Source organism: Mirounga leonina, unplaced genomic scaffold, assembly GCF_011800145.1.
Source record: "Mirounga leonina isolate KUSES-001 unplaced genomic scaffold, KU_Mleo_1.0 Mir_174, whole genome shotgun sequence".
Taxonomy (NCBI): Eukaryota; Metazoa; Chordata; class Mammalia; order Carnivora; family Phocidae; genus Mirounga; species Mirounga leonina.
In genome coordinates this window covers 58956582-58981739 of record NW_023270451.1, presented here as the reverse complement: position 1 = coordinate 58981739, position 25158 = coordinate 58956582, and the positions used below count along the sequence as shown (strand labels likewise).

General features: G+C 38.2%; 1 protein-coding gene across 1 annotated transcript in view; it reads left to right on the top strand.

Moving 5' to 3' along the window:
- Window positions 1-25158, top strand: part of CTTNBP2 (cortactin binding protein 2) — a 152334-nt gene that overhangs the window by 62897 nt on the left and 64279 nt on the right. Inside the window, 3 exon segments of the mRNA XM_035020299.1 lie at window positions 13579-15223; window positions 21161-21364; window positions 22952-23051. Of these exon segments, the coding sequence (XP_034876190.1) occupies window positions 13579-15223; window positions 21161-21364; window positions 22952-23051 (1949 nt within the window).

Sequence of the window (25158 nt, the reverse complement as noted above, 5' to 3'; positions counted from 1 at the left end):
TTCAATGTTTCTTCTATTTGTCCTTTTCAGAGAACTTGTTATAGTTCACATTTAACACCTGGTTGATGATGAGTCTGAATGCAGTGTACTGTAACTATTTATGATACTGTCATTTAGTGTGTGTGCTTTTGTCCCTGCAATTATATCCTTGTATTGACATATGTGTGCCCACGTTCTGGTATAGGTGTTGAATGAAAGCAAACCTCCTCTTCAGGATGTCACGTGGTAGAACACTAAAGCACCGGGTAAAATAGCGTAGAAGACGAGAAGGCCTTCCATGGATGCAAGGCAAAATCAAACAGTTTTACTCTGGACTTTGCAAACGCTTTACAGAGCCCTGCAGAGCAACCACTGAGGTCTCTGGAGATTTTCAGAAATCCCCAGGTGTCACTGAAGCTCATTTGTATTTCTTGGATGAGACACGTTTCAATTATGTTCTTAACGTGTCAAATGAGCTATTTCATAATAAAATATTTCTGCTGGGTTTTATGTTGCGTTATCAAAAATCAAGAAAATATTTTGTTTTCATTGTAATTTGCATTTAATGTATAAAAATGCATGCTTTCCTAAATTTTACTTCAGTTTTGCATTTTATGTATCATTTCTCTTGTAGAAGAAAAAGGAAGGAACTCATTTCAAGTTGAATCAAAGATTTTATTATCTAGCTGATTTTTTTTTTTTAATCAACTTACATCCTGTTTGTTTCTGAATGACTGGGTCATTTCCAACCTGGCTGGGAGTGAAAGGAAATTGTTTCTGTCCTATGGGTCCTGAGAGGCTAATACGAAATGAGCCAGTGATCTGTCTCCCACGTATAACAGGGATACAGGAGTCCTTTATGGCCAAATTCATTGGCCTGTGTAGTCTCAGTGAAAAGTTGCTCTGATAGGCAGTGCAGCTCTTTGTCCATAAAGAATATTCTCTTCTGGTAGATTGTAGCATGTGAGAAGTTAGATTGTGTACTCTTATCCTGAATCTTTACTTATAAAAAAAAATCATATCAGCTGATAAGAGCAGAAACACCAAAGTCATCTTTTTAGCAACAAAATTACCTGTCACCTTTAGTCCTTAAAGTAAATATTTTAACCAAACATGTTCATTTCTCTTGCATATAGAATCAATTGAAGCTCTAGAAATCTAAATTCAGAAAGACAAAAAATCCATTATTTTAAATGAGTCCAGTTCTTTAAATTACTGCCAGAGCAGAAGTCAGGGAAAGCAAAGGTCCCATTATCTACAATTCAAGTATGTATTATCTGATACTGGACCTAGCTCTTTGGTAATTCCAAGACATTTGGCCTGAACACTGCTCTGGCTGCCCTTTCAAGGCGGGAGAAAAGGCTCCATGCTCATTCAAGCATTGATTCCTGCTGAGACTACTAATAGGAGGGTTAACTGTTTGGTAATTTGTGTGCCAGGAAAATTTGGGCAGGAGTCAATTTGGCAGATGGACTAAGCCTGTAAAGCCACTTTGAATAAGCTAATGAGTAATCATCATGGGGAACTTTGCCTCCAGTAATCTACTTTCTGTTTAGAGCCAGTAACCTAGGGTGGAATGATATTTGGGTTTTTTATTATCATGCACATCATATGTTAATGGAATTTCTGTTCTAATTTATTTTCAGTCCTTTATTCATACTTATAAAGTATAATTTCTAGCCCTGAAATAGGAAAGACCTTTTAATTTGAACAGAGCCTTTAAAAGCCAGAAGCCAAAATAATAACTAGGAAATTCGGAGGGGAGCAAATTATTTTTTTTTTTAAACCAGTGAAAAAACTAACAGTCGTTCTGTGTATTAGCTATAGCTTCTTCTAGGTGACAGCTTAGTATAATGAGGTAAGTTGAAAGGCACTAGATGTGCTGGCAGGATTCTTAGTTGTGAGCTAGTGAGCCAGTATTCATGGAGTTAAGCAGGGAAGTGTTTTGGTTGGCTTACAGCATGGTAGAGCATGGCTGGGAAAGCTAGGGGACCAGGTCTCAATCAGCCAGCATCACTGACAAATGATCCCTGTCGATCCTAGTCTGCAGTGGGTAAGACTTCTGCTGATGAGAGGTGAGTACTGTAGCTTGCTGACGCCAGACAGCATGACTACCATCATGCTCTAGGTCTTGACTGGTGCCTCCCCTGGCCCTGCTTTTTGCATCACTCATTTCCAAGGTGAAGCCTAAGAGCAGGTGCATTTGGTTGGCCAAGCTTAGACCCCATACCCTCTCTCTGGCTATAAGGAAGATCAGGAAAGCAGATATTGGGCATATTTAGCTTCTACAGGGGAGAATCATAAGGTGGAGAATTCTCCTAACATAAGAAGGAGTTTCAGGTGCTAGACAACCAAAGAAATGACAAATGGGTCAGAAAAGAACAATCAAATTATTTGTTTTAATTTATTTCATATGCCTTTACCTTCCTATGATGAATAATTGTACTTGGTTCTGCCATTTGTATTCAGCACTCTCTACTTCATTGTATAATATCATTATATCGATATATATCATTATATATGCTTTGTAACATAGAAATACAATTTAATTTTAAGTTGCTTTCCAGACTTTCAAGAATAACATGATAGAGAATCATCTAAAATAATATTTTTTAGAAAGAGTATTTAGGACATCTGGTACAAAGATGGTTGTTTTTTTAGCTCATTCATGAATCTTTTTTTGTATAATTCATTTTGACTCCCCAGGAGCGTTGCAGAGTGATTATTAAGAGGGGAACTGGAAACTGCGGCTCTGAGCAGAGATTTAGAAGAGGGGGTAGTTCACCTGATCCATGTCTTGTCCTCCCTCTCTTGAAACTCTAGATGAAGAGGAAGGGTCAGATGAGAACTGCAGAGCATGATGCTAGCTATAGCCCCTATAAAGAAAAAAATATTTTAAAGTATCTCATTGTTAGATACTTGTTGACCAGGATTGGGCAGATGGGTGGAGGTGACCAGGTGGAGAAGGGAACAGGATGCGCTGAGTATTGAATGATTTGGGGGAGCAATGAGGAATATAGTTAAATGTCATAGAAGTATTTTATGGTTGTGACAGACATGCACTCTGCTTTCTCATTTTACAGTTGACCATAATTGCTTTTCTCTCTGTTTTCCACTTTGAATTAGAACTAATTGCCTCTGCATTGCTGCTCTGCTCCCACCTACATAGTTTTCCCTTTCATTCTGTAAAAACAGTTGTTTGGTGCTTCTTCATTCATGGTTTCCAGTCTGGGTGCTATTCTTGGAGCAATCACCCACTTTCTCACTACCAGTGAAGCTGTCTTAATTCTTCTAAGCTCTTCCACACAGTCCACTGCTTTTTGCAAAAAGGTTTGGTGATACTGCTCATGCAGAATTCCCCTTCAAAGGGCATTTGGCCACTACTTAAAAATGGTTGTGAGTATTTACAAACTGGACAATAATATAACAAAGTCAACCAGAACTCCATAATCTATGTATATAGGCGGCAATGATTCCTTCGTAATTGTAGTAAAATGTGGTTGAGTTGGGGGCTGTCTCTACCCAACTCATTAGGTCTACAGCCCCTAGGTCCCTGCTCAAAACTGTCCCATACTGAGCCAGTGAGAGCCCTTTTAAGCTGACTCCTTTTAATATGTTTCCATCATTCTTCAAGTACTTCCTTATTTTCTTGCAGCAAGCTATTCCCAGCTCATCTCATCTTTTTCCTATCCCAACCTCTGGAATTAGCTGTTACTCCCAGGACCACTGATTTCCCTTTTAATGGAAAGCAGTGTTTAGAAACAAATCTAGAGCTAGGAAATTATGTATATTTACCATAATCAAATATATTTTTATAAACACACACATATTTTATTTATATGTTTCTCTATTATCAAACCATGAATTCATACTGATACTGACACCTCTGATTCTAAACCAAAGCCATAGAGTATGTTCTTGTCCTTTCTCTATTTAAAACTAACTTCTCCAATAGTGAGAAACCTGGCTCCCATTATACTTCAATTTATTTACTCATTTACTCAAGCCTAGAACACGCAGAGTAGTTTCAGAATTGCTTATCCATAGCTCGATAGAAAGCAAATATACAAACCTGGAATTCACTATTGTTTACAGCTCTTTAAGGATACATTTACGTGAAGTAAAAGTATTCATCTTAAGTATACAAATTGATGAGTTTAAAAAATGCATATACTTGTGGAATCTATACCTCTTATAAGGTAGAAAATATTTCCATCACCAGAGAAAATTTCCTGGAATACTTTCCCCGTAAGTTCCTTCCCCAATCCAAGCAACCACTGAACAGTCTTCTGAGTATTTTCATCATGAATTGGTCTTATCTGTATACCAGAACTTCAGGTAAATGATGACTGTAGTTAAATATTAAGCCTTAAATGCAGGAACTGTAAGTCTCTCAATTTTTTTAAAAATTTTTTAATACTTAAGTATAGTTGACATATAATGTTATATTAGTTTCAAGTGTTCAACATTGTGATTGGACAGTTCTGTACATGATGCAGTGCTCACCGTGGTAAATGTAGCTACTCTCTGTCACCGTACAGTATTATTACAGTATTATTGACTGTGTTCCCTCTGCTGTACTTCTCATTTCTGTGACCTAGTTAACTGGAAGTTTGTACCTCTTAATCCCCTTCACCTATTTCACCCGTCCTCCCACCACCTCCACCTCAGGTAACCATCAATTTGTTCTTTGTATTTATGCATTTGTTTCTGTTTTTTGTTTCTTCATTTATTTATTTTTTTTAAATCCCACATGTAAGTGAAATCATATGGTACACATGGAAGGATCTAGAGGGTATTACGCTAAGTGAAATAAGTTAGGTGGCAAAAGATCAACTTTGTTTTTCTTTATCAAAATTGTTTTGCCTATTTTCATACAAATTTGAAATCAGTTTGTTGGTTTTTCCAAAAGTTTGCAGGGATTGAAATTTTCTTGAATCTGTAGACTAATTTGTTGAGAATGGATATGAATGAGATTGAGTCTTCCAATTCATTATCATAGGATATTTGTGCATTTTTTAGTTTTTGATAATTTCTTTTAACAATGTTTTACCGTTTTCGGTGTAGTGGTCTTAAATGCGTTTTGCTGGGTCTACTAAGTATTTTATGTTTTTGATGCTATTGTTTTTCCAAATATTTATTGCTAATATACAGGTACTGAAATTATTTTTGTATGTTGACATTGTATCCTGTGATCTTGCTAAACTTGCTTATTTTAGCAGTTGTTTTGTATATTACATATGATTTTGTAGGTAAACATATCATCTGTGAATAGAACCCATCTTACTGCTTCCTTTCTAAGTTGCCTGCCTATCTGCCTGCCTGCCTGCCTTGTTCTCCCTACACACACCCCCACGCCCGGCGCCCATCATTGCACTGACAAGAACCTCCAGAAGGTTCTAGTGACAGTAGCGAGAGAAGACTTCAGTGCTTTCTCCTTTTCTCAGGGAAGAAAGACTGTTTCACTGTTACGTATGACGTTAGCTGTGCTTCTTTATAGATGCCCTTTTTGTCACTGAGGTTTTATTCCATGTTGAGAGGGGTTTTTTTGTTTTGTTTTTTGTTTATCATGAATGGGTTTTGCATTTTGTAGAATGGTTTATCTGCATCTATTGGTGTGGTGATGGTTTTCCTCTTAAGTCTTTTAAGGTGATGAATTATACTTATTTTCAAATACTGAAACAATTTGCACCTTTTATTAATCTTTTTAATATATTGCTGGATTTAGTTTGCCTCTATTTTGCTAGGAAGTTTGCATCTGTATTCATGAGTGATCATTTTTTCTGTAAATTAAGAAAAATACTTGGGGGCGCCTGGGTGGCTCAGTCGTTAAGCGTCTGCCTTCTGCTCAGGTCATGATCCCAGGGTCCTGGGATCGAGCCCCACGTCGGGCTCCCTGCTCTGCGGGAAGCCTGCTTCTCCCTCTCCCACTCCCCCTGCTTGTGTTCCTGCTCTCACTATGTCTGTCTCTGTCAAATAAATAAATAATATCTTAAAAAAAAAAAACAAAGTTAAAAAAAAAATACTTGACTAGTTTTGATTTGGAAGGTAATTCTGGGATCATAAAGTGAGTTGGAACATTTGCTTTTCTATTTTCTGAAAGGGTATATATAAGTTTGGCACTATTTCTTTCTTTAATGTTTAGTAGACATCACAGGTAAAGCCATATGAGCTAAAAGTTTTCTTCGGGGGCAAGTTTTTATTTGTAGATTCAATTTCCTTAAAATATATAAGGCCATTCCAATTTCCTTTTTTTTTTTTTTAAAGATTTTATTTATGTATTTCACAGAGAGAGAGGGAGAGCACGAGAAGGGGGATTGGCAGAGGGAGAGGGAAAAGCAGGCTCCCCACAGAGCAGGGATGCCCCCACCCCCTTTCCTGATGGGGCAGGGCTCGATCCTGGGACCCTGGGATCGTGACCTGAGCCGAAGGCAGACACTTAACTGACTGAACCATCCAGGCACCGCTATTCCAATTTTCAATGCCACTTTATATCCTGAAAGTTGTGTGTTTCAGAGGAATTTGATTTGTTGAATTTATTGACACTAAGTTATAAACCCTTTTTTATTATATGATTTGTGTTTTCTATATTACTCAGTCGGTTTTTTTCTAAATGTTTAACAGTCTTACTGATCTTTTAGATGAAAAACGTTTGGCTTTGTTAATTTCTCTAGTATTTGTCTCCTATTTCATTGATTTATTACCTTTGTTATTTCTTTACTTTATAATTTACCTAACTTTTTTGAGCTTCTTAAGGTGAAACTTAGATGACTGATTTGAGACAACTCTTCTAATATATGCAATTAAAGATAGAAATTTCTCTCTATCCTCTGCTTTAGATGTTTTAAATTCTCTTCTTTCACTGCATCCCACAGATTTTCATATGTTGCGTTTTTATTTTCATTCAGCATGAAATGTATTCTAAATTCCTTTGTGATTTCTTCTTAGAAGTATGTTGTCTTATTTTTGAATTTTGGGTATTCTTAATATCTTACTGTGATTTATATATAATTTAATTCTGTTGTCAGAAGATATTCTGTAAGATTTTAGTCTTCTGAGTCTTCTGTAAATTGTTGGTGGTTTTTAATAGCTCAGCAAGTGCATCTAAAAGACTGTATCTTCTATAGTCTTGGGATATTCTGTTCCAAATAGAGATAATAATTCAGCCATCATTTATATTATAGTGTCTGTGTTTATAATGTCTCTTTTTTTCCTTTGGCTGCTTTCAAGATTATTTCTTATCCTTGTTTTTAGCAGTTTTAGTATGATGTACTTAGGTATGAATTTTTTTGTAATATATATATATATTCTGCTTGAGGATTGCTGAGCTTCCTAGATTTGTTTTTGTTTTTTTTTTTACCAAATTTGTGAATTTTTTGGCCATTTTTTAAAAATATATTTTTCTTCCCCATTCTCTCTCCATTTTGAACTCGTTATGTAGACTTTACACCACTTTATATTGTCCTACATGTCCCTGAGGTGCTATTAACTTTTTTCAATCATATTTTTTATTTTCCTTAAATTGGATACTTTCTTTTGTTTTTTCAAATTCACTGTCCTTTCTCTTCTGCTCTCTCAAATCTGCTATTAAGCCTATTCACTGAGGGTTTTTTTTGTTTTTTGGTTTTCATTTTAGATTAATACTTTTTAGTTCTAGAGTTTCCATCTGGTTCTTTTTTTTCTAGTTTCCATTTCTATGTCAAGATCCTCATTTGTTCAGCCATTGTGATGATATTTTCTTTGAAAATGGCTGCTTTAAGTCCCCAGTCTGCTAATTACAATATGGATCATCTTGGGTCCCATTTCTTGAGTCAAAATATTTCTCTTGACAGTGGATCACTTTAAAAAAAAAGTTACTTTGCACGTCTACTATTTTTTTATATATCAGATATCATGAATAATATGATGCAGACATTCAGGATTCTGTTATCTTCTCAGGAGTGTATTTTGTTCTAGTAAGCACTTAACTTGGTTATATTCAGACTCCAAACTGCCTCCTCATAGCTGGCAATAGCTGAAATATTTGCTTGGTTCTCTCAGTCATTCAGCAACCACCTCTGTCATTCAAGGTGGTGTCTCCCCCGTGAATGTGTAATTCAAGCATCAACCAAGGGTTCTGGTGGAAGCCCTAGTTCCATTTTTGACTCCTTGAGCCAGTATAGGGAGTACTTTGGGCTTGAGCTCCTGCTGCTGGTGCTGCCAGGACAGGGAATTGCCCTCACTTGAAAAGCTATACAAGGGCAACTTGCATCCAGTTCAGTTGGCTCCTCTAAATGGAGGGTGTACTCCTCTTCTATCTTACCACTTACTATTCTCCAAAGCCTTCAAATAGTTATTTTTTTAAGAATTTTTTTCGAAAAAAAAAAGTATTTTTTCTAAGAGTTGTAATTTTTATCTGCAGAAGAGATAGTCTAATAAAAGTTATTTCACCATTATTGGCAGTGAAACGTTCTCTGATGTACTTTGTTTTAGGGTGGAATGTTCTGTATGTATGTATGAAGTCCATCTGGTCCATTGTGTCATTCAAAGCTCATGCTTCTTTGTTGATCTTCTGCTTAGATGATCTGTCTGTTGCTGAGAGTGGACTGTTGAGGTCTCCTACTATTAAAGTATTATTATCAATATGATTCTTTATTTTGGTTAACAGTTGGCTTATGTAGTTGGCTGCTCCCATGTTGGAGGCATAGATATTTACAATTGTTAGATCTTCTCGTTGGATAGACCCTTTAAGTATGATATAGTGTCTCTCTGCATCTCTTACTACAGTCTTTAGCTTAAAATCTAATTTGTCTGATACGAGAATTGCTGCCCCAGCTTTCTTTTCAGGTCTGTTGGTATGAAAAATGGTTCTCCATCCCCTCACTTTCAGTCTGGATGTATCTTTAGGTTCAGAATGAGTCTCTTGCAGACAGCATATGGATGGGTCCTATCTTTTTATCCAATCTACAACCCTGTGCCATTTCATGGGAGCATTTAGGCCATTCATGTTGTGACTATGAAAGATATGATTTTAGTGCCATCATGTTGCCTGTGAAGTCCCTGTTTCTATAGATTGTCTCTGTAAATTTCTGGTCTATATTACTCTTGGGGTCTTTCTTCTTTTATAGAATCCCTCTTAATATTTCTTGCAGGGCTGGCTTGGTGGTCACATATTCTTTCAGTTTCTCCCAGTCCTGGAAACTCCTTGTCTCCATCCATTCTGAATGACAGCCTGGCTGGATAAAGTATCCTTGGCTGCATGTTCTTCTCATTTAGTACCCTGAATATGTCTTGCCAGGCCTTTCTGGCTTGCCAGGTCTCTGTGGACAGATCTGACGTTATTTTGATGTTCCTCCAGCTGTACGTAAGAAGTCTCTTCCCCCTAGCTGCTTTCAGGTTTGCTTCTTTGGTTCTGAGATTTGCAAGTTTTACTATTATATGTCGGGGCATTGGTCTGTTCTCATTGATCTTGGGAGGGGTCTTCTCTGCCTCTTGGACACAAATGCTTGTTTCCCTCCACATATTAGGGTAGTTCTCAGCTACAATTTGCTCAAAGATATCTTCTAGTCCTCTCTCTCTCTCTACCCCCTCAGGGATCCCAATAATTCTGACATTGGAATGTTTCATGGCATCATTAATCTCTCTCAGTGTGATCTCTTGGGCTTTTAGGTGTTTATCCCAGGCCTCCTCGGCTTCCTTCTTTTCTATCATCTAATCTTCTAGCTCACTAATTAGTTCTTCTGCCTCATTTTACCCTGGCTGTCAGGGTATCCAGTTTAGACTGCATCTCAGTCATAGCATTTTTAAGTTCGGCCTGATTAGATCTTATATCTGCCCTTAGAAATTCTATATTGTCGCTACTATTTTTCTCAAGCCTAGATATTGACTTTATAATTGCTACTCTGAAGTCTATCTCAGACATCTTGCTTATATCCTTATCCATTAGGTCTGTGACAGAGGCCATAGTCTCTGATTCTTTTCTTTGTTGGGGGGTCTCTGATATACTTTATAATTGTATTATAACTGCTATCTAACTTATTAAAAATCCATTTATATATTAAATATGGTCAATTCTATAGATCATAGTTTGCTTATAAATGTATTTTCAGAAGAAAAACACTGCAAAAGTGACATACTTTTAAATAGCACGAATAGTTATTATATTATGAATTGAAAACAATATATTTTTAATGCCAGGCACAATGATACATGCTTTATATGCATTACCTCATTTAATCTTATAAAGTAATAAGAATTACTGCTCTATTGTGCAGATAAGGGAACCAAATAGAACTGAACTTTAGAGAGAATTTACCAAGGTCACACAGCTAAGAAGTTTGGGATCAGACCTTGGCACTATACATCTCTTACTCTTGCAAGCACAAAGATTTTGTCTCTGGGCCAGAATGGCCATGGAATTTTTTTGAATATAAAAAAATATTTTTAAGTATGGAATATAAACTGGAAAGAGCTGGTACAGAGGGGGATCTTTATTATTTATAAAGAGCAGTGTGATAACTGATGGAGCAAGTCTCAGGTGAAAGGAGAGTGTGAAGGTAATAGTTGAAGAAAGTCTGACCTTGAACATATGGAAATCTTTCTCCCTTAGAGTGAAGGGAGGGAAGTAGAGATTGGTGTGGTTATTTAAAAAAATATGCTTAAGGGAGGAGACAGGATGTAGAGGGAGTCAATTTTCTTGATAAGAGAGTCTATTAGGGTAGACTGAGAGTTAGTTGAATGGTCATTGGGTGATGTTTTGGGGGGAGAGTGGCAGAAGTTTAAATATTCCCTGAAGTGTAAATGGTAGAGGAGGCTAAACAAAGGCAGAGTGATTAATGACTGGTGCTCAGAACTTAATGGAGTCTGGAGCCTTGTGTTTGCAGGTGCACTGGTTATGTGGCTTACTTTGTGCTCCACTATCTGTGGTAAGATTTAAAAAGACATGTGTTCATCTGAGATAGGACTTACAAGGTCAGAGTGATGGAAGAACAAAGATGCAAAAGAATTATGGGTGCTTTTATAGTAGTATAGTTTTCTGTATAAATATGTGAGATTTGTTGAGTTGATCTCCTGTTAGAAGTCTTTCTTCAATTTGATTCTCAAGTGTGAGATATAAGTTATTTTAAAAATAAAGTGTGATGACCCCTAGTGAAGAAATAGTGTGGGCAAGATGTATGATGTGGTGAGAAAAGCTTGAGACAAGTGGAACCCAGAGTTCCATGTCTGCTGACACTGATTCACTAGATGACATCAGAGAGATCACTCATTTGGCATCTAGTTAGTTGTGTAAAATGAAGATAGCCCTTAAAGTTCTCCAGAACATCTTTTTTTTTTTTTTCCGGCTTCCAAGGTAAATTATGGAACTCATATTTTTAAAATAAGCTGAAAATTGACCCAGTTTTGCTTTTTCCAACATTTCTATAAGAATTTGGGGCAGCGGTGAATACAATATTTAAAATTTTCTTAGTAGTCCTAACTTTATGTATGCCTTCTGCAGAAACTTATTATTTGATGCATTTAGAAGAGTTAAATGTGTTTTGACTATTCAGGAGTCAAATTTTTTGTGAGGCATCAGATGAATAAAATATGCATATAAATATAGTATATGACAGCACCATTGTTCCCCACATCTTACCTAATCTATTTTTGAAGTCACCCCTAAAATTGCATATAGTAGAATAGTATGTGTATAAACAGTTGTCACTAATTATTTTTGGGGAATTATCCGTATTCCTGATCACTTATTTATAGGACCCATGCAATACCATTCAACTTTTTCAAGGCAGGAAGTATCCTAGAATAAATGAATAATATCTCTGACTCTAATGAGGCATTCTCTCCTTTTGGTTCCGTGACTGACTGTGAAAGTAATAGATTTTCTCAGCGGGGTGAGGAACAGGAGCACATTCTCACAACTGATGGATCATGTGAGCATCTCCTTCCTCTCTGATGACTAAAAACTGACTTAAATAATTACTGGATCTCATGAGAATATATTTATATTTAACATTTGGGGTGGTGGTCAGTGGGGGGAGTCCTTTCTGTGTCTTCATCAGGTAGATCTACTTTAACCTTTATGAATCATAAGGCCCTTGTATGGACTACCAGAGGAATGCTTCTCTAGTTGGGAAGGTGGGGCATGTGGACCTAGCTGACTGCTGCAGCCCAGCTTGGGGATCTGTCCTTCATGAGCACCTTATGGCAGGCAGTAGGTGCTCCTCTGGAAAGAAGTGGGAAACCTGTATAAATGTGGGAAAGTCGTGCATTTTGGAGGCTGTAAGACCTGTGTACCCAGAAAGGCCCTCAGTGTGCAGAAGTTGGTTGTTTCTGTGAACTATGTTAATTTCATTCATCCAGTCAACAATTAAACACCACTGTGTTTTTGGGGACAGCAGCAAAGAAGGTCTAGTCCCTGCCCTCGGGGAGTTACATTCCGGTGGGGGCAGGTAGGTGCTAAGCAAAGGGTGAGGAGTACAGGGGTGGGGAGGGACCACTGTTTCCGGCAGGGCAGTGAGAAGGAGGCCTCGCGGTGAAGGGGACAGTTGAGCAGAGGCCTGGAGGAACTGAAGAAGTCAGACTTCTGTGCTTTGGGTGCTTTTGTGCATATTCGAAAACCCCACCTGGAGATACAGAGGTTTTTTAAAAAGCTCCTCTACATTGATCAACTAGAAAAATGTTTCTTTGGGAAGCATGAACCCTAGCAGCCTGTGGCTTGGTGAGCAGACAGATGCCCCTCTTTACGGGCAGATGAAGCCCCATGCCTGGGCAGACACTGGGTGAGTAGACAGGGCTAGATTGGGGCTCCCACTCACCGCTCCTGCTGGTCATCCTTGTGTGGTGCACGAACTGCTTAGCCCAGGAGCCCTGCATGAAGGTGTGTGGTGGAATTGTGGGCAGAGAGAACAGGAAAGCCAAAGACCCTGAGGCAGGACAATGTGCAGGAACCAGGGAGGCCAATGTAGTGGGAGCTCAGTGAGAAGTAGGATTAGAGGAGATGAGCTTGGACTTCGGGTTCACTGATACTGATCATAGTTCTAGTAAAATATTTCTTTAGTTCTTACAGTTTTCAAAGAACGTTCAGATATGATTTTGTATGATTTCTACAACAACCCATCATAAGAAGCTTGAAGTTAAAAGTTAAGCAACACAATTAGCAAATGTAGAAACTTAGAATTTAACTGAAGTCCTCTGTTTTCACTTTTCTTTATACTGTACCTCAAAGATTCGTTAATAACCTTAAGGCACTAAACCTTTAAAAAAAAAAAAAAGAACACCAGTTTCCTTACAGAGTTCTATTTTTACAAAACAGAACTTTCTGAACTCTGTGTTGTGATCTGAAGTATCAGGTTACTGTTCTTTTTCTGTAGTTTAATAGATTTTTAAAAATTCTCTATTGCTGTGACTTAGATGGTTTTCATTAAACCATTTACATCTATTTTCTCATTTAATGAGTATCTAAAATATTATCTTTCATATCACAACACATTTTAGAAACGTGGCCCTTCAGCTAACCCAAATCACATAGCTGTTACACAACTAATAAAAATCTCGCAAGAAGCACTTCTTTGGCTGAAAGGTTCTCCTCATGTTACTCAGGGCTGTCCTGTGAATTTCTTTCAGCTGGAGACAGAGAAGCTTCAGCTGCAAGCCCTTGAGCAGGAGCACAAGCAGCTGGAGGCCCGCCTGGAGGAAGAGCGTGGCAAGAACAAGCACGTGGTCCTGATGCTGGTCAAGGAGTGCAAACAGCTCTCGGGCAAAGTCCTAGAGGAGGCCCAGAAGCTAGAAGACGTGATGGCCAAACTGGAGGAGGAAAAGAAAAAGACGAGTGCATTAGAAGAGGAGCTCTCCACTGAGAAACAAAGGAGCACAGAAATGGAAGCTCAGATGGAGAAACAACTCTCTGAGTTTGACACCGAACGGGAACAGCTCCGTGCTAAACTGCACCGAGAAGAAGCGCACACCACTGACCTCAAAGAGGAGATAGACAAGATGAAGAAAATGATTGAGCAACTGAAAAGGGGAAATGACAGCAAACCAAGCCTCTCTCTCCCGCGAAAGACGAAAGATAGGCGTTTGGTCTCCATATCTGTGGGAACAGAAGGACCTGTGACAAGGTCTGTTGCTTGCCAGACCGACCTACCGATAGAAAGCACTGACCACGTGAAGAAGTTGCCTTTGACCATGCCTGTGAAGCCCCCCACAGGGAGCCCCCTAGTTTCTGCAAACACAAAAGGAAATGTGTGCACCAGCGCCGCACTGGGCAGACCAGGTACCGACAGGCAGGCTTCCCATGGTGACTTGACTGGCTCCTCTCTGCCCACTGTCCCACCTCCAAGTGCAAACAGAGTTGAGGAGAACGGACCGAGCACTGGCTCGCCAAGTAGCACCACCCCACTTCCCAACAGCACTGCCCCTCCCACCATGCAAACGCCAGGCATAGCTCCCCAGAGCTACTCACAAGCACCCCCTACGCACAGTTTACACTCACCGTGTGCCAATGCAGCTTTGCATCCAGGTCTGAACCCACGAATCCAAGCAGCTAGATTTCGATTTCAGGGCAATGCCAATGACCCGGACCAAAATGGAAATACTACCCAAAGTCCTCCATCCAGAGATGTCTCTCCGACAAGTCGTGACAACCTAGTGGCCAAACAACTAGCTCGGAATACTGTGACCCAAGCACTGTCAAGATTTACGAGCCCTCAAGCAGGAGCACCCCCAAGGCCTGGGGTGCCCCCTACGGGGGACGTTGGCACCTGCGCTCCCGTCAGTCGGACCAGTTTAAAGACTCCTGGTGTAGCACGAGTTGACAGAGGAAACCCTCCTCCTATCCCTCCAAAAAAGCCAGGGCTCTCCCAAACTCCTTCTCCACCACACCCCCAACTCAAGGTTATTATGGATAGCAGCAGGGCCTCCAACGCAGGGGCCAAAGGTGATAACAAAACTATGGCTTCGCCTCCTTCCACTTTGCCACAAGGGAACAGGGTAATAAATGAGGAGAATCTCCCTAAATCATCTTCCCCTCAGCTGCCACCAAAACCATCCATAGATTTAACTGTGGCACCAGCAGGCTGTGCCGTTTCAGCCCTGGCCACGTCTCAGGTGGGTGCCTGGCCTGCTGAAACCCCTGGACTGAACCAACCTGCATGTTCAGAAAGTTCCCTTGTCATTCCCACCACCATTGCCTTTTGCTCTTCCATAAACCCTGTTAGTGCCTCATCCTGTAGAACAGGTGCCTCAGACAGCCTCCTGGTAACAGCATCAGGTAAAGGGATTGAAATATTATACCCTTTTTTAAGAATGTGGCCTGTCTCCTCACTTGCCTTAATTTCCTTCACATTGCCTTGAAACTTGTTTTTAAATTTGATACGTTTTTGGTTTTGTTTTCTTTTCCTATTTCTTTCCTCTCTCTCTCTCTCTCTCTTTTTTTTTTTTTTTTTTGTATTTTTCTTTAAAGCCTCCAGGGTATGGTGATTCATCTTGCTATATGAATTGTGGTATCTTGATGCTAAGTGCTTTCTTCTTTTAAAATAACCTGAAAGTAGTGGTTTGGAGCTCATGGAGACCATTAATTTAGAGACACTAAAGCATTTCCATGGGAAGAAAGATTGTTCCTTCTTTTTAAATATTTATCTCAAAAGATTTCATATATTAGGGGGTCGTCAACAGACAATCTGTGTTCAATTCTATCCCTTTGGAGATAATGTTAAAGAGTTGTTCAAGTGGTTATTAACACTGTAGTCTACCTCGGATTATCAAATTGATTAGATTTGCTCTGTAATTGATATGTTCTAGGTTTTAATAGTGGTTTGGTATTCTTTTTAACCTCAAAAATAGAGTACATATTTTAATTCTCTGTTCTAAGTTTAGTTTATTTCAAAAGCTGTTTATTCTGTTCCGAGCTGTTGTCTTCCAACACTTGAGCACAGATGGATAGCATCACATGGAGGCTATAGTGGAGAAGGTTTTCATTTCAGATGTGGTTTATGAAGTAGGGGACTCTTAAACAAAGGAGTTAATAAAGAACTGGATTTTTCCCTTTTGTTTTACAGTGCTAGAGAAAGCATTGCTTTTTATTGACATGATCGGATTAGTTCTTCACTGAGTAAATGTGGCTCTAAAATAATGTTAGTGTCAAAGTTCTGTTGAAACTTGACAGAAGTCTCTTTACCATGGGATCTTAATGGCTACCAGCGACCATTGGTTCTAATGGGAGGGAACTTTAAGAATTAAGTGAAGTTTTGAGTAGTGTTATATTTAAAACTCAGGGTGTGGGGAGTGAGAATGAGGAAAATAGGTAGCACCGTTCTTGCTAATTGTCAGGTAATGAGAGCAATATGCCAGGACTTACTTATCTAATTATAAGCTGTCTCCTGGAAATTATGCTCATTGAGAGGCTGCTATTCGTATTTTGGTGCATAATTGGGAATTGGAAACAGCATGGACTTTGATGTCAGTCAGATCTGTGCTGGAATCTAGGCTCTGCAATTTATGGCTGTGTGTTTTGGTGATTTTTCTTGGACTGAGCAAGTTTTCCCATTCTTAATACGGAGCTTATGCTACTCATGGGGTAGGGTGGCTATTAGGATTAACTATCCTAACGTTCAAAGAGCTTGGCATGAGTGATAAGTAAATAGAGGTGATATTCTTGCTTCATTGATATTGTTGCTTAAAACATTTGCTTTAGGATTGACCTCGCTGTTATTACTTTGTGATGTCTTCACAGGCATTCAGCATTCCCTATTTTTTATTCAAAATGATATTACTGAGCTGGACAGCCTTTCTCATGGCCTAAAATGATGGTAGCTGTTTTCCAGAGCTAAATCCATGCTCAAAGGAGGAACTTTTGCTACCGTTCAGGAGAATCAGAAAGCGTACTGTAAGGTCTTAAGGCAGGCTCACGCACAGGTCCCAAAACTGTTGGGGGCCGTGGCGATGCTGTTGACATAAATGTGCAAGCTATAAAATGGAAAAACACTTCCTGGGATATATAAATTTTATCAGTTTTTAAAAACTACAAAGCCATCGTTGCTTTGGACTTTGATGCTTTGCCAATTATTGCCTCAGTCGTTGCTGTGCTCCAGGGTTCAGCTTCAGTGTCTTGGTTTCAGAGGAAAAGTTTTAAAATCAGCATCCATACCCGAGAAACACTTTGTCAGCAGGATCTTAAACTTGAAAGAAGAGATTTCCTAGTCTATTATACATTTGCCAGATTGACCTAGCTAGGATAGAGTGGAATTTTGGATAAAGGAGCTATAATCCTTCTGAAAAATGCCCTTTGCTTGTATCTAGAGAGCAAAAGAGGATAAACAGTGGGACCAAAGAAGTAGCAGCCACTGAAGACAGGTGAAAGTCGTTCCTCATTTTCTCTTCTCTGATTTTGCAGTTTGGCCAAAATCATCTTGGAATTCCCAGACTACCCTTGGTGGGATGATAAGTTTCTAAGTCACTTGGTTATAGGGAGGAGTAGTCATTCAGCAAGCTTTTCCTGAGCATCTAGTCTGGGGAATAAAAAAGTTATTACAGTTATGTAGGAGGGGTGATTAAATCAATCATGGTTGTAGGCCAGCCTAACTTTTCCAAATGAGATACAGGATTTCAACTGCTTTTCATTTGGATTGCCCCTATGTTTGCCACCCTGCCCGTTGCAGCCAGGAAGCACCGGAGCTCCCTCCATCTTGCTTCTTAACCTGTCTGTGCCTGGGTGAACTTGTGCCTCTCCCGATCATAAGCTCAGTGAAGGTTATTAATCTGCTAAATAGCCACTAATGCAATTGTGGTTGATAAGCGCAGGGCATGAGGACAGAGCACATCTGCCAAATCCTTGGTAGATAGATGTCTGTTCCAAATTCAGTGAGGAAAAGAGCTCTGGACTGAGTCTAAGAAGACAGGGTTAGTCCACTTCTGCCTCTTTCTCGTGTCACCCTAAAGAGCCTGTTTGCTCTGAGCCATTAGCTTTTTCATCCAAAAATGAAATCATTGAACCAAAAAAAAAAAACAAAACAGTTTCAGTCCAGAAAGGTTTACTAAACTTGTCTTTTGAATTTTTCAAAGAGCAGTACAGTACCTCTCCCTTCTTGGAGAACCACTAGATCCCCTATCTTTAAAACTCTAAAATGCTGAGTTTCTCTATCAATTTAGATCTGTGACAAACGATTATGATTAAGCTAAAGCACTCCTCAGGAGAATTGCATTGACAGGAGATACCGTTTTAATGAATTATGTTGTAAATTACTCTGTTAGCAGTTTTTATGGCCAAATGTTAAGTTTTTAAGTAGCATTTTAAAATCTAAATGAATTAAAATTTCTTGTTCCTCCTGAACTTGTCCAATGAACACATTTTAACGTTAGATGAACAGAAGCCTAAACCAGAAATCACCTCAGGCAGCTGAGTTTTCATACCCTTGGAAATTTGTTTCTGGTTTGGTTTTGGTTTTGGGGTTTTTTTTGGCGGGGGAGGGGGGTGCTTTGGTACATTTTATTTAATTGGGTTCAGACATTTTTCCTTAAACATAGATCTTTTAAAAGTGATCCTCCATGTATGATTGGCTTGAAGTCTAAATCTGAAAATGAGATTGACCTGAGCTATGACATTAACCTTCTCCACACTCTGAAGCTGATGCCAGAAGCTGTTCTCAACCTCTCTTCCCTCTCGCACTGCACGTTCTCTCTGTTCCCTTCGTCATCCACTGCATGTTCTGCAAGATGCTCACCTTTACTAATGTTTGCATATGACACTGCGAGGCTGAATGACCTTTTTCTAACCTCATTAAAGTAGCTGTATGACGAAGATCTGTTCTGTCATTACTGTTTTCATCATTGTTGGGAATTTCAAATGAACAATAAAGTCTCATGGTAAAGTTTTATTTTTCCCATATTGATAAAAGGATTCATTAAAATAACTTAAGCAATTGGAAATGAGTGTGGGGATAAAAAAATTTATTTAAGCTTTAAGAATACTTGGTATTTATAAAGCATTGTTCTTTTGTAAAAGATTTTAAAAATATATTTCACACCTCTCAGAAAATACAAAAAAATTTCATGTATATTCCTCTGTTGTTTTGTATGACAGAAAACTGACTCTTCAGTGGTCTAAAGATTGAGAAAATTTTTGAATAAATATTTTCTCTTTCAGATAGCTTAGCGTTAAAAATAGAGTTTCCCAGGATACTATATCCCAAGATTCCATAGAAGGCAGTTAAAAATATATCTGTATTTAAATTTGTCCCCCAAAGCCTAGAATTGCATTGGAAAAAAAAAAAAACGAAAATAAAATCCAAAAGAAGAGCAAACCATTTGATATTTAAGTGTTGATATTCTTGACAGGATATCAATAACAAAGACAGCTTGGATGAGCTAGAGGAGGTGGGGGTAGCAGGAAGGACAGTGAGAGGAGAGGGAGGGAGGGGGAATGGTGGGGAGAGAGCGCACCAGGAGCTCAAGGAGAGAAGCTCACTGCCTTGTGAGCCACACTCCCTTCTATTCCACAGAGGACCACCTTGCAATGCCTTCATGTTACCTTTGTGTTTGCTTTGCAGTCAAGGTATCATACCTTGGTGTTTATAATTTCTCTGTTTATCATCCATTTCTAATAAGTACTGATTTAATTTTTGTGGGCTTGTTTTTTTTTGTTTGTTTTTAAGAAAATACAAAAGGTAAAATGTACCAGAGAGGAGCCTTCTTGTAAGTATGAAGTAAAAATACTACTTTTGTAAGAAGAGCTAATGAATATCAATGGGAAAATATCATAAAGTTTAGATAAATATTTAATTTTATGAGCATTTGAATTTTGTATGTCATTGCAGTCTAACAGGGCAAAAACAATAAATTGTTCATGGACCCAAATAACTAATTATGAAGACGTAATATCCAGCTTTTAATAAACGGTCTTGTTTTATTTGTATAAACTCTTTTTCACAAAGAACTTTTAAAATACCAAGAAATCCTTTGATTTTAATATTTATTAAAATAATTCAAGTCTCAATTATACAAATTTATTGCTTATTAATGTAATACCCATGTACGTAGAATATTATCCTTATACCAAGGTGGCGGAGACATAAAAGATCCATCAGTTGTGTCCGACTACAGAGAATGTTACTGGGTTTATGTAGAAAGCGTACCGTGAAAAGTGAATATGTGCACGTAGGCCCCTCTGTGTATACACCAGACATTACTTTGAGGTATTTGAAGCTTCAAAAGGAAGAAGTACAATGACTTATTCTGAAAGTTAATTGTATCTAAAACACATAAAATACCTATATATCACATTAAATAAACATTTGTACTTTACTGTTTTTACAGCCTTTTGACCAAGGAAGAATTCAGAAAATTTTCCATGCTATATGCAGCCGACTTCACACACTTAACAGATTCTCTTCTAAAGCTGCTAAATACTGATGAGAAATATCTAACTATGATAACTCTTATGATTCTTGTTAAAACTGTATGGTAGAGTGTCCTGTTTTGTTGGCTGGTTAAAAGTTTCTGGTATGCAAGTTGTAAAGATGGCCAGGTGATAAAGTCTTCAGAATCGTGTCTTGCATTACTTGTGCTGGTATACAGTAATCTAGATTCAATTATATATGTTGTGCTTCCATTAGCTCTTGATACTGAATAGCACTTGGCTCCCTCCATTTTTTTTTTCCCCAAATAAGGGAATTCAAGGAATGTAAATAGATTTCTTGGCAATATTTGGTCTATCTTAATGGCCTGTGTAAAATTTTTAGTTAAGTACCTTGGAAACATGGTTGAAAAAATAAATCTCTATTTCTTACAATTATTTCTGTACCTAAAGATGTCAGTTCACTTTTCAGATTGATATTGAAATTGAGGAAATCTATACATAATTTTAAAATTCAAATTGTTTTGAAGCCCTGAAGTGGAATTTGAACTTTTAAAATGAGACAGCCATCTTAGTTTCCTAAAACCAATCACCACTTTAACATTTATCTGTGTAAGACTGACAACTAAAAATAATATGTCACTGTGTATGTTAACTTAATTAGCAGATACAAGATTGAAATAACAGTACAGATTTGTGCTAAGTAAATATTAACAGATTGATAATGTTAGAAACCACATAATCCTCTAAGGATACGTATTCATATGTCTGTGTGTGTGTGTAATTCAGAAACAAGTGGGTAATATCTGTCTCTTGTCCTTGCTCCTACTCTCTAACTAGGGTCACTTTAACCCACAGGCTGGTCACCCTCCCTAACCCCTTTGCTAATGAGTGGTGGTCCTGCCCCCCTGGCTGGCAGGCCCACCCTTCTTCAGCAAGCTGCTGCCCAGGGAAATGTCACTTTATTATCAATGCTGCTTAATGAAGAAGGACTGGACATTAATTACTCCTGTGAAGATGGCCATTCTGCCTTGTATTCTGCTGCTAAGAATGGACATACAGGTAAAGATGGTGAGATCTTACCTCTTGCAAAAGGATGGAGAGTCAAAAGCACTGGTAACCATTGCTATGAAGCAAAAGGTTCTTTTGGTTTTGATTTTGTCTTACAGGTGGTAGTGGATAAATTTTTTTTTACTTGATTTGAAGATTTTGTAAATATTAAAAAAAAAAATCCAAATTGTAGTTTTGTAAAAATGTAAGATTTTAGGCTCAGGTCATGATCTCAGGGTCGTGAGATCGACCCCCCTCCCCCCTTGGGCTCCACGGTCAGCACAGAGTCTGCTCTAGATTCTCTCTCTCCCCTCTCCCTCTGCCCTTCCCCCCATGCTCGCTCGCTCACCCTCTCTCTCTCAAATAAATAAAAATCTTTTTTTTTAAGTAAGATTTTATTGCAGCTAGCAAAAAGTGATGTTTGTTTTATGCACAATGAAATGTATGGTATATGTCAAAATTGGGGGTCTAGTACTATGAAGCACATTTTAGAATAAAGCCTCCCATCTGTGATCACTTTAGTCAGGACAAAATAGCTTAATTTGTCTGTTAGAATATCTGTGTGTGAAAGTCAAAGGGACAGGTCTTAACACATGATACGGTGAGGGCAAGTTTTAGTAGTTCTAGAAGGTCATGGGTCTGAAACTGTTCTATAGTTGGAACAATTTATAGTTATTTGGATTTTTTTTTTAAGAGAACTGAGGAGTTGTACAGCTATAAATGATATATTGGTGAAGTCTGGGAATTATTCTTGTTTCTTAAAATGCAAGTCTTGTGGTCAAATTTACTAAAACATATGATAGTGCAGAAAAAGATAATTTGACTGCAAATCCAAAATCAAATAGCATTGCTCATATAAGCTGCATGATTGTTGAGTAATTCACAGAAGTTTTCAGAGCTCCACTGTGTTCAAGTGGACTAACTGGAAGAATCTAGTGAGCTAAGAAGATAGCTCATGATTTTAAAAGTACCTTCGGATTCTTTACTTCAGAAGCCCTGTGGGAATTTTCTTTAATGTAGAGATATTAAATCTAGTAAATACCATGAGGAACACGAGTCCTAGATGATATTTATGTCGGAGTCAGGTGACTTTATGTGGGTTGACCTCACACACTGCTACATGTAGGATGACCATCACACAGAAGTGTTTTAAAGGTTAATTATCACAAAGTAAGAATTTAACTATTTAAATACAAAGAATGGTATTTCAATTTGGTAAGTAGATTTAGTTCTCTATCCAATAACATTATTTTCTGGGATAGACTGGTGGAAAAATCTGGTAAAATATTTTCTGACACATAACAATCCTTTCTCTCATCAGCAACTCTTCCCAAAGCAACACACACACACACACACACACACACATAAATATCACATCTTACTTAGTTGGTGAGTCTGGGGCATTAGCATCTTCTGGAAAAGAGGCTACTTTCTCTGTAAAATAGCCTGTGGAGTCTCATATCCACCATGCTAGAATTGTCAGGTGGACTGTGCACGGGAGAGGTCCTTTGGGTTTAGCATCTATATAGAGCTTGTTAGAATTTGGCTCACCATAACTCGAGATGGGGAATTTAAATGGCTTTCTATTAAAATCCATAGACTGTGTGAGATTGCTGCTGAATGCAGAAGCCCAAGTCAATGCTGCTGATAAAAATGGCTTCACACCCTTGTGTGCCGCCACTGCTCAGGGACATTTCAAGTAAGTGATGCTCTGAATTCTTCTTTCTCCCCCTCTGTGAAAAGAGTCTCTCTATAATTTGCACACACATTTCAGTTCTGAATGTGTAAACTCGTGCTTAAAATCCACTGGCAAATAAGTTCACTAAGTATATTTGAAGATTTAAATGCAAAGTAGGATCTTAAATGTGCTCCTCTTATTTAAAGGTAAATAGTTGTATATGAGGGAAGTAAAGAAGAGAAGTATGTTGTGTGTCAACCTGACATGAATGAACTTACTTCTGAAGAAGAAAATCGATTTATAGTCCATCAACATATATGCGGTGATACATACACTGTTAAAGACTGTCATTCACTGTTTACCACAACCCCAATGCAAAAAAGGTTTTTCACTTGTGATGGCATTAAAAATAAATCCTAGAATTATATTAATTACAATAATCTTAACTTCTGAGTGGCAATTTATTCAGTATTAAATCCCAATATATTCACCTTGTTTTGTCATTTAAAAAAAATTGAAGCAGAAACTCTTCATACTAAATGTAATTAGAGCACAAACCGAAAAGAACCTACCAACTGAAATATGTGTAAGTTTAGCAGTGATTTCTTCAGTAGCCTACCAAGAAATGTTTTTTTTTTAAATTTAAATTCAGTTAATTAACATATAATGTATTATTAGTTTCAGATGTAAGAGTTCAGTGATTCATCAGTCTTATATAATACTCAGTGCTCATTACATCATGTGCCCTCCTTACTGCCCATCACCCAGTTACCTCATCCCCCCACCCCCATCCCCTCCAGTAACCCTCAGTTTGTTTCCTATGATTAAATGAGTCTCTTATGATTTGTCTCGCCTCTCTGATTTCTTCTTGTTTTATGTTTCCCTCCCTTCCCCTATGATCCTCTGTTTCTTAAATTCCACATATGAGTGAGATCACATGATAATTGTCTTTCTCTGGTTGACTTATTTTGTTAGCATAATACCCTCCAGTTCCATCCACGTGGTTGCAAATGGCAAGATCTCATTCCTTTTGATGGCTGCATAATATTCCATTATATATATATACCTCATCTTCTTTATCCATTCATCTGTTGATGGACATCTTGGCTCTTTCCATAGTTTGGCTATTGTGGACATTGCTGCTATAAACATCGGGGTGCACGTACTCCTTCGGGTCCCTACATTTGTATCTTTGGGGTAAATACCCAGTAGTGCAATTGCTGGATCATAGGGTAGCTCTATTTTCAACTTTTTGAGGAACCTCCATCCTGTTTTCCAGAGTGGCTGCACCAGCTTGCATTCCCACCAGTAGTGTAGGAGGGTTCCCCTTTCTCTGCATCCTCGCCAACATCTATCGTGTCCTGACTTGTTAATATTAGCTATCTGATACAAATGTCCCTTAACATATTTCATAATTCCTGTAATGTGGGTTTTAAGGTTCACACTAATGTTGTTAATTATATGTGTAAGTTTTAAATACCCAAAATGCATCTTTAAAGTATACGTTATTTTTTTCTGCATGTCTGATGCACACTTCGTGAGTTTATTGTTGAGGACCATAGATAGTGGTTTTGCTGTTACTTTGTGCATGCGTCCTGAATCCTCCAGAAGGGATTTCTTCTTCAGGCCTATGCTTTTACATTTATTGTCACCCAGCAATCTGTAGTGCCACTTACTTGGGAAGTCTAAGAGCGTCAGGAGTGTAGGCGTGGATAGCTTTGCCAAAAGGAAGAACCCTGGGGGTTGATTAGTTTAAATGTACATGAGATAAAAACACATATCAATATGTAACTCATTTTTTAAATAGATATATACCAAATGTTTTCAAGAAAATCCCAGGAAAAAAAAAGGCATAAATCTGAAGTAAAAAAAAAAAAAAAAAATGAAGATGATGTAAATTGCTTCTTAATTTGATTATGATTTAGCCCGCTTTTCTCCATTTATTTGCATGTGATTTTATAAACGCTTTGCACAAATGCCACAAAGTCTTGAATTTACCTCATTTTTTTCCTCCTTGATTCTCAGAGCAATGAATTTCTGCTTAGCCGTCTTTTTCCTTGTAAATAGCCCCCCTTTAGGAGACGGGATAGCCTCTGCTGTCTGTTCTCCCCAAGGCAGCCCTCTGCTC